The 12,794-nt window shown below is 40.7% G+C and overlaps 1 protein-coding gene across 1 annotated transcript; it reads left to right on the top strand.

The window, feature by feature from the left end:
- The first annotated feature begins 339 nt into the window (after window positions 1-339).
- Window positions 340-12,571, top strand: NTPCR (nucleoside-triphosphatase, cancer-related). The gene is made up of 5 exons (XM_021527117.4): window positions 340-402; window positions 2,872-3,034; window positions 4,117-4,219; window positions 6,757-6,966; window positions 11,300-12,571. Exons 1-5 carry the CDS (start codon window positions 369-371, stop codon window positions 11,366-11,368), a joined length of 579 nt encoding a protein of 192 aa, XP_021382792.1. The 5' UTR covers window positions 340-368; the 3' UTR covers window positions 11,369-12,571.
- The last annotated feature ends 223 nt before the right edge of the window (window positions 12,572-12,794 follow it).

Here is a 12,794-nt window from a genome sequence, read left to right as displayed (position 1 = left end):
TCTGCCCCATGCCCCTGTCCCTGCCCATGGGACTGATCTTTAAGGTCTATTCCCATACCTTAACATTCTATTATTGTACTAAAATACTCAGACATGTGAAACCTGGATAAAGAAGACGCTGGCCCTCTAGTAGCAAACTAATTGCCTTTTTTCCCCTGCTCCCTAACCTTTACTCGCGACCAGCGTCTCGATACCCCACGGCAGCAGCCGCTGCCGGGCCCCGCCTGCGAGGCGGCCTCAGCCGGGTAGGGCCCGTCGTGCCCGAGGCTCGGGCACCGCCCTCCCGGGGCGGAGCGGGGCCGGGCCGGGCGCGGGGCCGGGCCGGGCGCTGGGCCGGGCGGGGGTGAGGGCGGAGTGCGGAGCGCGTCATGTCCAAGCACGTGTTTCTCACGGGACCCCCAGGTAATGGGGGCGGGAGGAGCCCGGGCAGCCGGGCAGGGGCGGCGGTGCGGCCTGTGGGCTGCCGTGGGATACGGCCCGGCCTGGCTCGGCCCGGCCTGGCTCAGCCCCGCCCGGCCCGGCCCGGCCCGGCCCGGCGCGGCGCTCGGCGGTGCCGGCGGGCCTCTGGGGCGCTCAGAGCCGGGGGACGCAGCTGCTGCCGGGCCGCGCTCCGAGGAAGCCCCGGGAGCGCCTCCAGCTGCAGCTGGGCCCGGCTCTGCCCGAGGTTCCGCGGGCCCGGAGCCCCCCCGGCCCCCACCCCCCAGGTCAGGGCTGTTGCACTAATTAGTTTCTTCCTAATGAAGTGCCACTTTACTTCTCCATCCACTCCTCCGAGACATGCACTTTTCCAGGCGCTGCTGCTTTGTCCTTGGCTTTGCCCTGGAGTTCAGTGTTGGGGGGAAAAAAAACACACATCCTGGACAACTAATCCTGCTTCAATATAAACTGCAGCGATTAATAATTTCTGAGAGCTCATCTTTCCTGTAACTTAATTGTAGTGATTTAGCACTTCCAGCCTCAGTGAATTGCAGGTGTAGGTAATAACTGGTGTCCTGGATGGGCAGGCCTTGATTGAAGCAGTGAAGTAGTTTGTCATGGTAAGGGAATCTGATTATTGTGGAGGCTGAGTGGGACATAGTATGAGGGTCAAACTCTACAGTTGATAAGAAATTAACCTGTTATTATGATTGCAGAACTTTCCTTTGTGCTGTGGGAATAAAGCAGTGGGCCTATTTCTCCTTCTTTATGAGCATCTTACAGATGCCTGTCTTGACTGGAATTAATTTAAAATGCTGCTGTTGGTCTGATATGCGAACACATTCCACCCACTTCTGGTTTTCCAACCATTTGAATAAAGACAGCCTTTCAGGAGATGCAGAGGTTAGGGCTGCTTAGGTCTTGTCTCTTTTCATTTACCTGAAATCCTGAAATTGGATGTACTGTTTTGATTGGCTAAATGCCTAACTTCAAACTTCTTTAAACTTAGTTTGAATTACTCTAGCTTGCTTGGCAGTTTACTATATGAAAGTAAAAAAATTAGAGATAGTAAATTCACTTAGCAAAATTCACTTACAAGAGACAAGGCCTTGAAAAGAATTGTTAAGAAGAATAAGAATTTATACTTAGTATAAATTCACTTACAAGAGACACGGCCTTGAAAAGATACTAGATAACTGAGGGTGCTACATTTGTCACTTTTTTGTTGTTCAGCTGCCAGTAAGCCCTCTTTTTCAAATTTGAAAAGTTTAAGCATTTGCCTACATGCCTTTGAAGCCACAGAATATTTTGTCACTGGTATTGATAGGAAAGCAGTTCCTATGAATGTGTGTGCATGTTGAAATTATTTCTGTTGTCATCTTTAGGCATCTCATGTTTGGTCCGTGTTCCTTGTCTCCAGGAATTTGAAGGTTTATTCTGGAGGATTATTTTCTATCATCTGAATTTTTTTAAAGCAGTGGTTAAAAATGAAGTGATAGCAGTAAATTTTGTGAGAGGCAATAAAGGTGAGTTTAAAAGGAGATCATTGAGGGATGTACTTGTACAGTGGCAGAGGAGAAAAACTGAAAGGATATCTGGAGCATGGCCAGTGTTCACATTGTAAAAGGTGCATCACACTGTGCAAGGAGATATCAGGTGGCGAGAGTTGTAAGGACCTGTCTTAGGGTAAGAAGATGAAATTGTAGTGTCAGAAGATAATTAATGTAAAAAGGGACTTAAGGAAGTTTAAAGGAGAAGCACCTATCAGGCCCAACCAGGTTGCTTCAGGTTTTATCCAGTCATGTCTTGAAAACATTAAAAGTATGTGAAGATTGCACAGCCTCTCTGGGCAACCTAATTCATGGCTTCATTTGCCTCACTATGAACAAGCTTTTCTTTGTATCTAGTCAGAATGTCTCTTGATTCAGTTACCAGAAGAAACATTTTTCTGTTGTTGGGACTTCATAAGGACCTGGTATCTCAGGGACATTAAGTGCTTCTGATTTGTAAGACATCAGTGGAAGAAGCATCTGGTAATAGCAGTCAGCTTTTGATCTAAAAAGGGGGTGAACTTAGCTCTGATCTTAAAAGTAGTGAATATCAGTGGTAGAAAGGGAGATTTATCAGTCAGTCTTCCAGTAAGCTTGGATATCAGTTTTGTGCCACCTGCCTTGTGGTAAGTTTTGTGGCCTGCTCATGCATCATCTAAGCTAACAAATGCATTGGTAGCCTGGAATATTTGTGCTATTCTGTCGTGAAGCTTTACAGCGTCAGTGCAGCATGAATGTTAAAAGATACTTCTGTTCTTTCCTACCATGTAGAAAAAGTAATTTGCAACCTTCAAAAGTAATCAATGTTCCTGCTGAACTGAATCATTACTATGGCATTTTAAAAAATGGGCTTTTAGTGCAGAAGATTAATGCTGTGTGCTTTTTTTCCATTCTTTATTTTTAGGGGTCGGAAAAACTACTTTGATCCAGAAAGTCACTCAGGCTCTAAAATCTTCAGGTGTTGCCATTGATGGATTTTACACACAGGAAGTTAGAGAAGGTGGCAGGAGAACAGGATTTGATGTTGTCACTCTGTCTGGAAACCGAGGACCTTTATCTAGAGTCAGGTACCGAAGTTTTAATAACTGTAAGCAGCTTATTGTTTTATGTGTCTACTTCAGTCCTTTGGACGTGGTACATGTTAAATGCACCTCCAGAAGGTGATTTCCAGCACACATGGCTTTCCAGGTCAAGTTTTTTGTTTGGTTTTTGTGTCCTAGCTGATACCTATATTGTATATGTAGGCAGTGTCTGTTGCACAGTGAAGTATTGAAAATGTGCTGGGCAGAGGTGTTCTCCCTTACTGGCAATTTTACATCAGATAGAGGAAACATTGCTGAGCCTTTTACTGTGAGGCTAAGTCTGTTTGGGATGCAGTTAAGTAGCTTGCTGTGGGCAGGGAGAAAAATTTTTGTGCGTCCACTAGCTGATTTATGGAGACAGAAGTGGAAAATTAAAAGGGAGATTGCATATAGCATTGTTTTAAAGAACATTTGACTTGTCCACAAAACTCGTCTGAATTTTAAGAAAAAAAAGGGTTTCAGAGCCCCACAGGGGGCCTCTGAAGTGCAGAGAGCCTCACACTCTCTCCTGATTCACTAGAGTCAGATTTTTATACTTAGTGCAAAACTTGGTCTATGTCCAGTGTGACCTTAGCATCTCATTCACACAGAGTTGATGTGAAAATAATTTGCACTCTGCTAATAACAAAGGTGCACCTAGCACAGTGTAGTACAGCACATGCAAAGTGAGTATTTTTCCAAGATTAAGGGTTTTGCAGCCCATAATGAGATGATACTGCTGTGATACTTTCTGTAGTGTCACATAACAAAATTCAAAGATCTAAACTGCAGACATGAATTTTGATTTCATTGTAAATATACATGCTGACTTTTAAATGCCATTGTCCTCTATTCGCTGTTTAAATTTGAGCTTGCATAGTTGTGAAGGATGCATATGGTATATTTATTTTCTGACAGCAAGCTATCTGCAGTATGATTTACTGCATGGTTTAGAATTTCTTTCCTTCTTAGGAAGAATTAAGGGGATTTGATTTATTTGGATAACTTCTTATCAATTAATTTGAAATTATTGCAGTGAATTCTCACTAAGCTCAGTACTTTGAGGGACATGTGTATCTCTTTTTCAGTCCCAGTTCTGATTCTTCTGCTTCAAGACGTGAATACCGGGTTGGACAATATGTTGTAGACCTTGTTTCATTTGAGCAGTTGGTTCTACCTATGCTGAGAAATGTGAGTATTCTATGAAAGCTGCTGATAAATGTATGCTTTATGATAGTTCGTGTTATTGGAAGGCCCTTTTACACAGCTAGTTTTTGATACTAATTAATGGCCTGTTTCTTGGTTATTGCTAGTTCTGATGTAAGTCAGGGTCAGGAGGCTGGAGGGGCAAATTGGCTTGTTCTCTTGTCATTGTTGTCATGTTGGAGAGATTGCAGTCCTGTGAGGAGGACCTCCTGAAGAGGCAGCAGTTGGGAAATTTCTTCCAATGTCTCTGTCTCATACTGGAAAGCAAACAAAATGCACAAATGGCTTACCACAGAGAACTGGATGAGTGAAGAAAAAAGCTTTTGCTGCTGCTCTTCTTTACAGACTTTTTTCCCCCCCCTCTTCCTCTGATTCCTGTCTTCTGAGAGGAGAAGCATTTGTTTCTTGAATCCAGTAAGTATTTTTGATTACCATTGTGTACCTGCAGAGTGATAATACCACCCTGATTATTTGGGATTTAGCCTGCTGCACAGGGAGTGCTCTGGCTGTGTCAAGACTTCCCACACTATCCTTTTGCTAATATTCTGTATCTGCTTTTTTTCTTCTCCTTCCTCTCTCTCACCCCAACCTTTCCCCTCTCCAAAATTCAGCAAGAACAGATTTGATTTCAGCATTGGCATACCACAAACAGTGTGCAGCAGCTGCTGAACGGTACTACTAAAAAAAATCCTGTTGTGATTTTTCTACACTGCCAAGGCTCAAGGGGACAAGGAAGTACGAGTTTTTTGGTGAACTTAAAAAGCCCAAAGAGGTCCAAGGAGCAAAAATAAGATTGAGGATCTGATTCTTGTTTTTGTCAAAGAACATTGAAATGTGAGAGTAGGAAATCAAGGATGTTGGGGCAAGGGAGAAGGAAGGTAATAAAAAAAGGGACAAATTTTATATGTAAAATTTCACTGTAACCATATTTACAATGTTAGTAAATAGAAAGATAGTTTATTTAAAAATACTTCATTAGGCCAGTGCTGTACTTGAAATCCTTTTACCACTGAAATCCAGGAGAGATCTTCCTAGAAAAGTGTTAGCAGTGTTGAATTTTTTCCATTACTTATGTAGCTTTCTGCAACTATAAGATGGTCCAATATGGAATATAAGAGAACTGAAACAAGGAGAGACAAATAAAGAATGAGGGTAGGAGCATCAGAGGTATGTTGAGAGAGCATCAGAGGTTTGATGAGAGAGCAGCACAGCATGGACACATGCCCATTTATACTTGAGGACAGATTCAACTCTTAAGGCTTTTTTCACTCTAATGACAATGGGCTAGATCCTGCAGTGGAAGATTTCTCTGGTTCTGCAAACTTTTATCAGGCAGGGTGGATAGTTTTTTTCAAAGCAAAATACTCTCTTCCTCAAGATGTGACCTAGTGACTAGTATTGGCTTTTTGGCTTACTGATCTATGAAAGGATTTTTAGATAAAACAGCTACTCAATAGGGACTTAGCTTGAAAGGGTTTTAGGATGCATGTTATACAGTTCTTTCACTTTCCCAGAAGCAAGTACTTTGCCTTCACAAGGGGATATGTTTCGATCTTTTTTTTTTTTTTTTTTTTTTTTAGTTTCTGTACTATATGGTTTGTATTGGTACATATTCATGGATCTATAATGGTTTTGAATTTATTTGATTTTATCTATACTTCTCCAAATAATGGAATACAGTTCTCAGTCACTTTTACCGAAGTAGGGTAGGCAGTGCAGTTGAAGAGTTCCTCTGCTGTGTGAGCTTCCTTTCCCTCAATAGCAATCACCATTGTTTTCTCCTGGATTTCGCTGCTGCTCCAACCACCTGCAGCATGGTACTGTTTGGCACAGCATTCACTTCATGGAAAAAACAAAGAAGCCTCAAATGTGGCTGTTTCTTTCCTACTATCCAGTGGCTAGGACTACAGAATAAGGTATATCTCAATATGTATCTTTCTAATGTGAGAGATGCTTGCAAATGGCTTGGTTATTATCCAGACAGCTTTGAAGACAGCCAGTAGCTCTGAGTTGAGATGCTCCATCATCCCAACTACAAGAGGAGAAACTTCCAAATCTAGATTTAATGGAAGCCTTCTTTTTGGATATCTGTTTTGTGTGACTACTGATCACATAATCAAATGTAATGACTACATGCATTATTCAGTGTGAAGAGTAAAGTTTTTTAAAATTGCTGACCCTCAGAATGATTGAGAGCTGCTTATAGGCAAAATGCAATTCTTAATATCAGGTAGCTCATACGAGACCATTGTGAGAATTCTGCTTTAAAGAAAAGCTGATGTTAAGGATATTTCCTATTGGTATTTATACTGTATGGTTGTTTCCATCCTTTCAAAAATCTGTCCTAAAAAAGAAACTACAGATTTATAAGTCTGTCATTTACCAGCAGTAGCTTTGACTTCCTGCTTTCCCCAGTATTACAGTTGAATTTGTTTCTTTTGGAGGTATTTGTTTTGTCAGCATAGAGATTATGTCTGTTACTTGTTCTAAGTCTTGCTGTTTACAGATGCACTTTTCCACAGGTAAACCATGGTGGTGACACAGAGAAAAGAATTTGTGTCATAGATGAGATTGGTAAAATGGAGCTCTTCAGCCAGGCTTTTATTCAAGCTGTTCGTCAAACGCTGGCTGGCTCGGGGACTGTGGTGCTTGGAACTATTCCAATACCTAAGGGAAAGCCACTAGATCTTGTTGAAGAAATAAGAAGTAGAAAAGATGTTAAAGTGTTCAATGTGAGTAATATTTAATATCCTTAAAGAGCTTTCTGTTCCAGGTTACTGTTTTATATTTGGCTCTATTTAAAAATGGTTACTGCCAATTGATAGCTGTAGGTAGCTTGCATGAAATAAGTTTTTTAGTTTCCATTTTATTCTTAATGGGCAGGTGTTCACCTTATTAAAAAAAATCCCATTTGGCACTAACTGTAGCCGTCTCACACAGCTGGCTTTGCTTGTGAGGGGCTGCAGAAGTAATGCTATAGTTGTTTTAAAAGGTTTCTTTGCTGCAATATTATTACTGTATAGGTATTCATTATTCCTAAGAGTTAAATCTTCTAAAGTACAGTCAGAGTTTTAAGCTTTTCTTTTTTTTTTTCCAGACTGGCTTGCAGAAATATTACCAGTAGTCATATTCAAGGAAAAAATAAAAGGAAAAAAGTAGCAGTGGATTTTGCAGGAATGATTGTAGCAGAAAGACAGTTGTAAATGGAGTGTACTTTCTCTGGAGTCAGTGAACCAATTTTGGAATTCATTATGCTACTTTTACAGGCATAATTTTCAGAATATTAGGGCCTCAGAGTACATTTCTGATCAGTTACAGTGCAAATCTCAAAAATCTACCACAGCAAAACTTAGCCTGTTCCTAGGAGTGCACGTGTGAGGTTTCCTTAACATCAGTAAGTGTCCTCGATGCTTCACAAAAACAAAGGCACCTCTCACTCCTTTGATTTATGTTGTTTCCTATTCAAAGCTGGCTTAAAAACTTGCAGTGCTCAAAGTTCCTCAGCTTTAATTGAGGGTCCCATTGTCATCTTCAGTTTCTGGTTTTATAAATGCTTTATAAAGTTTCTGATTTAATTAAATGCTAAAGCAACTGTAGGAGCAAAGATGAAAAATTGTTCCTTTCCTTGGATAAGCATTCAACTCCCTTCATTCCTTTCAGAGATAAACCCCCAGGTTTTTCCACTGCTGAGCTGATGTGTGTTTGTAGTCAGGCTGTTGAACAGAAATGCACAAAAAAAAGAATTTTATATGAGCAGCTTTACAGGGGTAGGACTGGGGAAGAGAAGATGGAGAAGCCTTGCTGAAAGTACCAGTCATTCAGTGCTTAGGCTGCAGTCATGGCAGGACATGGTGCATACATTCACTCCTCTCATGAGAGGAAAAGGGGCTAGAAGACAGCATTTGGCTTTTCAAGGAAGCATTTGAGGCTTCTACTGTCTTTTTTTTTTTATCAAGTGATATTCAGAGGGCATGGGCTACTCAGCCCTGGCTTTTCAGCTGCATCAGTCTGCGGATAAATCTTTCTCTCAAGTACTGACTCCAGTCAGCAAAAGTCTTTCTGTAAATTTCAATGGAGTAGTGTTTTATCTAGCTAAAAGATCTTTACTAAAACAATGACCCATCATGCTGCTGAGATTAGGACATGCAGGTGTCTTTAATTAAATAGACATCTTTGGTGTATCCATTAACCAAAAACATAGAAGTGAAATGTGTGACAGACTTTAGTCATTCCCAGGTGTCACAGACCTGCTAAGCTGAAGTCTTGTGCAGGAGAGCATCTGTCTCTCTTGCTCCAGTGACACACTACATGCTCTTTCCCAGCTGGTTCAAATGTGTGCATGAATAGGAGCAGAACCTGCCCATGGAGGGTCAGAGGTGCTAGTAGCTGAAGTGGATACTGGACCACCATCTGTTTTCTTCAAGGGCAGTGGCATGGGGAAACCTGGAGTGTCTAAATAGCTCATAGTCAGTATTTCTTACTAACTTGGATGGTGCCTGGAAGTGTACAGAAGTAGGTGGCTAACTTGCAAAAACAATCTGCCTGCTTTGTCACTTAATATGGAGTTAGGCTGCTTTCAAATAGCTCATCTCAGTTTTTTCATCCTGCTCCTAGTGTCACAAGGACAGTTCTGATGAGAGAAAGCTGTTTGGTGTTTTACAGTCCCTTCTGTCTTGAAAGCGTATTTTGTTGGTGTAAGTAGACCCAGATGCCCTAAAAGCAATTCAGCATTTGGTCCCAAATGTTTAATTTATTATGTTTAGGGCACTTAACGATAGGAGCCCTGATATTTAACACATTTGTTTCTATTGTTACCCAGTTCCAGTTTGCTGAGAACTAAACTTTCCAGTGAAACTACAGAGGCTCTTTTTGCCTGTGTCTGTGTAGTTTTGTAGACATGGTGGCATGAATAGGATCAGGTTATCCTCAGCAGCTGGCAGATACTAATTTTTCTTCCATTTTCCCATCTATTAATTTTGCTTGCATGAAACCTGTTAGTGAAGTATGGTTGCATATGCCTATTAAGAAAGAAAATAGTGAAATGGATAGGGAGAAGAAAAAGGTTCCATTTGAACAGATTGTACATGAGTGGTTTCCTTGACAGTGTTTTTAACATTTAGAGGAAGAAAGCTTTTGTCCTCTATAGTTGCCTACTTGGAGTCTAGGTGGCAATTTCCTCCAAATTACATAAATGCTTAATATAAGCAGCATCTACAGTTATTTTCAACTTCTTTCTAAAAACATACCCATCTGTTTGTACATTCAGTACAGTTACTGGGAAATTTGTTCTCTCTGGGAAAGCTGCCTGCACAGAATGTCTCCAGATCTTAAGAGGAGACTTATATCTATCAAACAGCCTTTGTAAAACAGTTGTGAAAATTTCCTAGCACTTGGCACTTTCTCTCTGCTGCTCTCACTGGACTTCTGGCATATAGGTATGGAAAAAGGATAGATAAAATGTAGTATTGTTTTTGTTGGCTGGGAGGGAGTGGGAAGAGCTATTATATGTGCAGAAGGTCCTTTGAAAGTCAGGATATCAGTACACTTGCTGTGAGATTTAGAGTTTGGCTCATCTGTGCTGTGTATTGTTTACCTCGGGGTCCCAATAGCCTTACTGAAGAGCATTCTTTGTTGTCTTGCTCTCTTTGTTTTTGTGGGGTTTTCTTACAAAGCTTGGACTGACTCTCAGTAAAAACAGTGACATTTTCAGACAGATCTTCCTTTTCATTACTCTTCCCTCTTCCCCCCCACCCCCTCTTTTTTTTTTTCAGTGTCACTTTTTCATTAGTCCCATGTTGATCTGCTGTCTTGAATTCAGTGGTAGGTGAGACCACTGTAGGTTTTACAGTGTTGGTTTACAGCATTTGGATAGGATGTGAGTGACTGTAAATAGTGGTAGCTCCTAGGGCCAAGTTCCTCAGAACTGTCACCTATTTAGCAACAACAATAATAATAGTAATACTTTCTCCTGTTCATTATTGACTGTAGTACTGGAAGGGATACAAACTCTTGTGCTCACATCCTAAATGCAGATACCTTGCTGGTTTTATGCTGTGCATGGTGTTGCGTCTCTTTCCTTGTCAAACAACTTTTCTACAACTTTGTATGAATGCCCTTACTTTTTTTTTACTTATTTTTTCTGCTCATGTGTCTGTCTGATTTCTTCCTGCCTTCTCTGCAGGGATCTGAACAGTGGGCAAATTTTCTTGGACTTTTTAAAATGAAGCTTTTGCTGATGCTTCACAGTTGCTTGTTACCCCTTTACAACCCCAGTCACCTCCCCAGGTTTTGTTTGAATGAGTAATGTATGGCGCTGTCGGTCACAGGGCTCTGGATCAGGACCCAGTCTGTCAGGAAGGGATAATTTACACACACACAGCCCCCAGCTCTGTGCCCCGGGAGCTGAGCTGACAAGCAAGCACTAGCACTTGCTTGGCAGTTTACAGTCATCTGTATTCACATATGCTGGACTTAAAGCCCAGCATTCCCATGGACTGGTCAGCCAAAGGCATATCTCGGTGTGCTACAGAACACCCCAGCTTTCTCAAATAGTTTTATTTATTTTCCAAGGTGTTTCTTTCCTGTACGAATAAGGTTGCTCAGAGTACAGAGTTAGACTGCTAAGCCTGTTTTAATTTTTTTTTTCTTTGCAGATGTTTTTGACTAGGTCTGTCATCTTAAAAATACACCCCTTTCAAGTAGTGAAGGCATAAGCACTCCACTTTATATTAGGAAAGTTAAATTTGGTAGTTGAAAAGGATTTCTAGTAATGACAAAAATACATGCTGGCTCTTTGAGTGATTCTTGTTAGTTACTCAAACGTTGAATAATACTGCAAAATACCACAGGCAATTAAATCAAAAGATCACTAAATATTCAACTGCAGCTTTTGTGGGTTTAGCATACTGTGTTCTCAGTAGCAGAAGAAGGCAGGTGTTTGACACTAAACATTCCTGCACTGAAAAAGAAATGCATTAGAATTTTTGCTTTGATTTGTTTTTGAAGTAAACACTGGTATAGAAGCTATTAATGAAATTACATCAGTTTTAATTTCTCTTTCTCTAGGTTACTAAGGAAAACAGAAACAGCATTTTGCAAGACATCTTGGCAGCTGTGGAGTCCTGCAGAAAATGAAGACCTTTTCTGTCCTCTAAACACTAAAGCTTTCATTTCAACAAAACATTACAACATTTTGTGGATGATTTGGAGTCTGTCCTTCCTGCTTTAGCCCCCTGGAGGCTTTACTGGAGCCACCAGGGTAAGCAGGGTAAAGCTGGTAATTCTCTATAATGGGATAGCAGGATTGTAATTTATTCAGTTCACTGAATTAAAAAAATTGAACAGATGTGTATCTAACATCCAGTTCTAATCTGGGTCTTTGGAAGTTAGGTGATCCAAGTTACCTCATGTGAAAACAATTAGCTGTAAAATCTGTCGGAGATCTTAGTCTTTCTGAGTGTGTTCAGATCAATTCAATATCTGCAACAAAGCCCTGGTGCAACAGAACAGAACCCTGTCCAAAATGTAGATGAGTCCTGCCTGGTTATGTAGGAGTATAGCTGTTGGTGACCTAGCTTAGGTGTATTCAAGTGTGTTTTAGCATGGGTGCTGACAAATGAGCAGGTAGAGGGAATAAGCAGATGGGCTCTCTCCTCCTACCCCCAGGCAGCCCTGTCTGCAGTTGCAGTATAAAAAGGGTTATCCAGAGTTTCAGGAAAACTTCCTGTAGTCATGAGTGACATTTACAGAATTCAATTTTGGGAGGAAAAATAGCCAAATCCACTCTCTCTTACATGGCCCAGACACAAATTTATAAGAGGACTGCATTTTGAATTAATTTTAAATTTTTTGGTAGCAATTCTGTCCCACACCCCCTTACAAAAAATATCTATAAAAATCCTTGAGTCCATGAAGTTAATAAAATCTTATGTTTTTCATGCTGCATTTGTTAAGTCATGATTGACTTAATACTGCATTTGTCTATATTAATTTTACAATCTGTTATGTTTATTGATACTTATGTTTGTTTGTGTTTTTCTGCCTTATTCAATTCTGTACATGCTTAATGGTAAAATAAGTAGTGTTTGAGAGTATTAGACAATGTGTTTCCCTGTGAGGAGTGCAGATGTTCAAAATGTTCAACAAAAGTGCTGCCAGTTAATCAGTTTTGCATGTTGTGAAAACAGAATTCCCTCCCAGGTGCACACTGCTCATTGTAAAATTTATGGTCATCTCTGGCTGAAGAAAGTTGTTAAAAATTCAGTTGTTTCTTAACTTTTTTTTTTCCATTCAGTTCAATGACTGTTAAAATGAACAAACTAAAGGCATCTTCAAGTATCGTTTTATTGATTTATTTCTGTAAAACTGACAGCCGGAGTTGTATAGGGCTGGATGGGGACAGGTATTTTTACACATGCCCTGCAAACACCTAGGAGCATAGAGGGAATGTTCTTTTTCTTTCCTGTATGCAGAACAAGCGTCTGGTAGAAGCATTGCACCACCACAGGTGGTAGGAGGTGTATGCCATGTTAAAGGATGCCATGGGCTCATTGCCTCACTC

This window comes from Lonchura striata, chromosome 3 (genome assembly GCF_050655825.1).
Source record: "Lonchura striata isolate lonStrDom1 chromosome 3, ASM5065582v1, whole genome shotgun sequence".
NCBI lineage: Eukaryota > Metazoa > Chordata > Aves > Passeriformes > Estrildidae > Lonchura > Lonchura striata.
The sequence above is the reverse complement of the archived record's forward strand: the minus strand, read 5'-3'. Positions and strand labels throughout refer to the sequence as shown.

Coding starts and splice junctions, on each gene's coding strand:
- NTPCR (XM_021527117.4), top strand. CDS start 369: ATGTCCAAGCACGTGTTTCTCACGGGACCCCCAG. Junction 403..2,871: donor GTTTCTCACGGGACCCCCAG/GTAATGGGGGCG, acceptor CTTTATTTTTAG/GGGTCGGAAAAACTACTTTG. Junction 4,220..6,756: donor TTCTACCTATGCTGAGAAAT/GTGAGTATTCTA, acceptor ACTTTTCCACAG/GTAAACCATGGTGGTGACAC.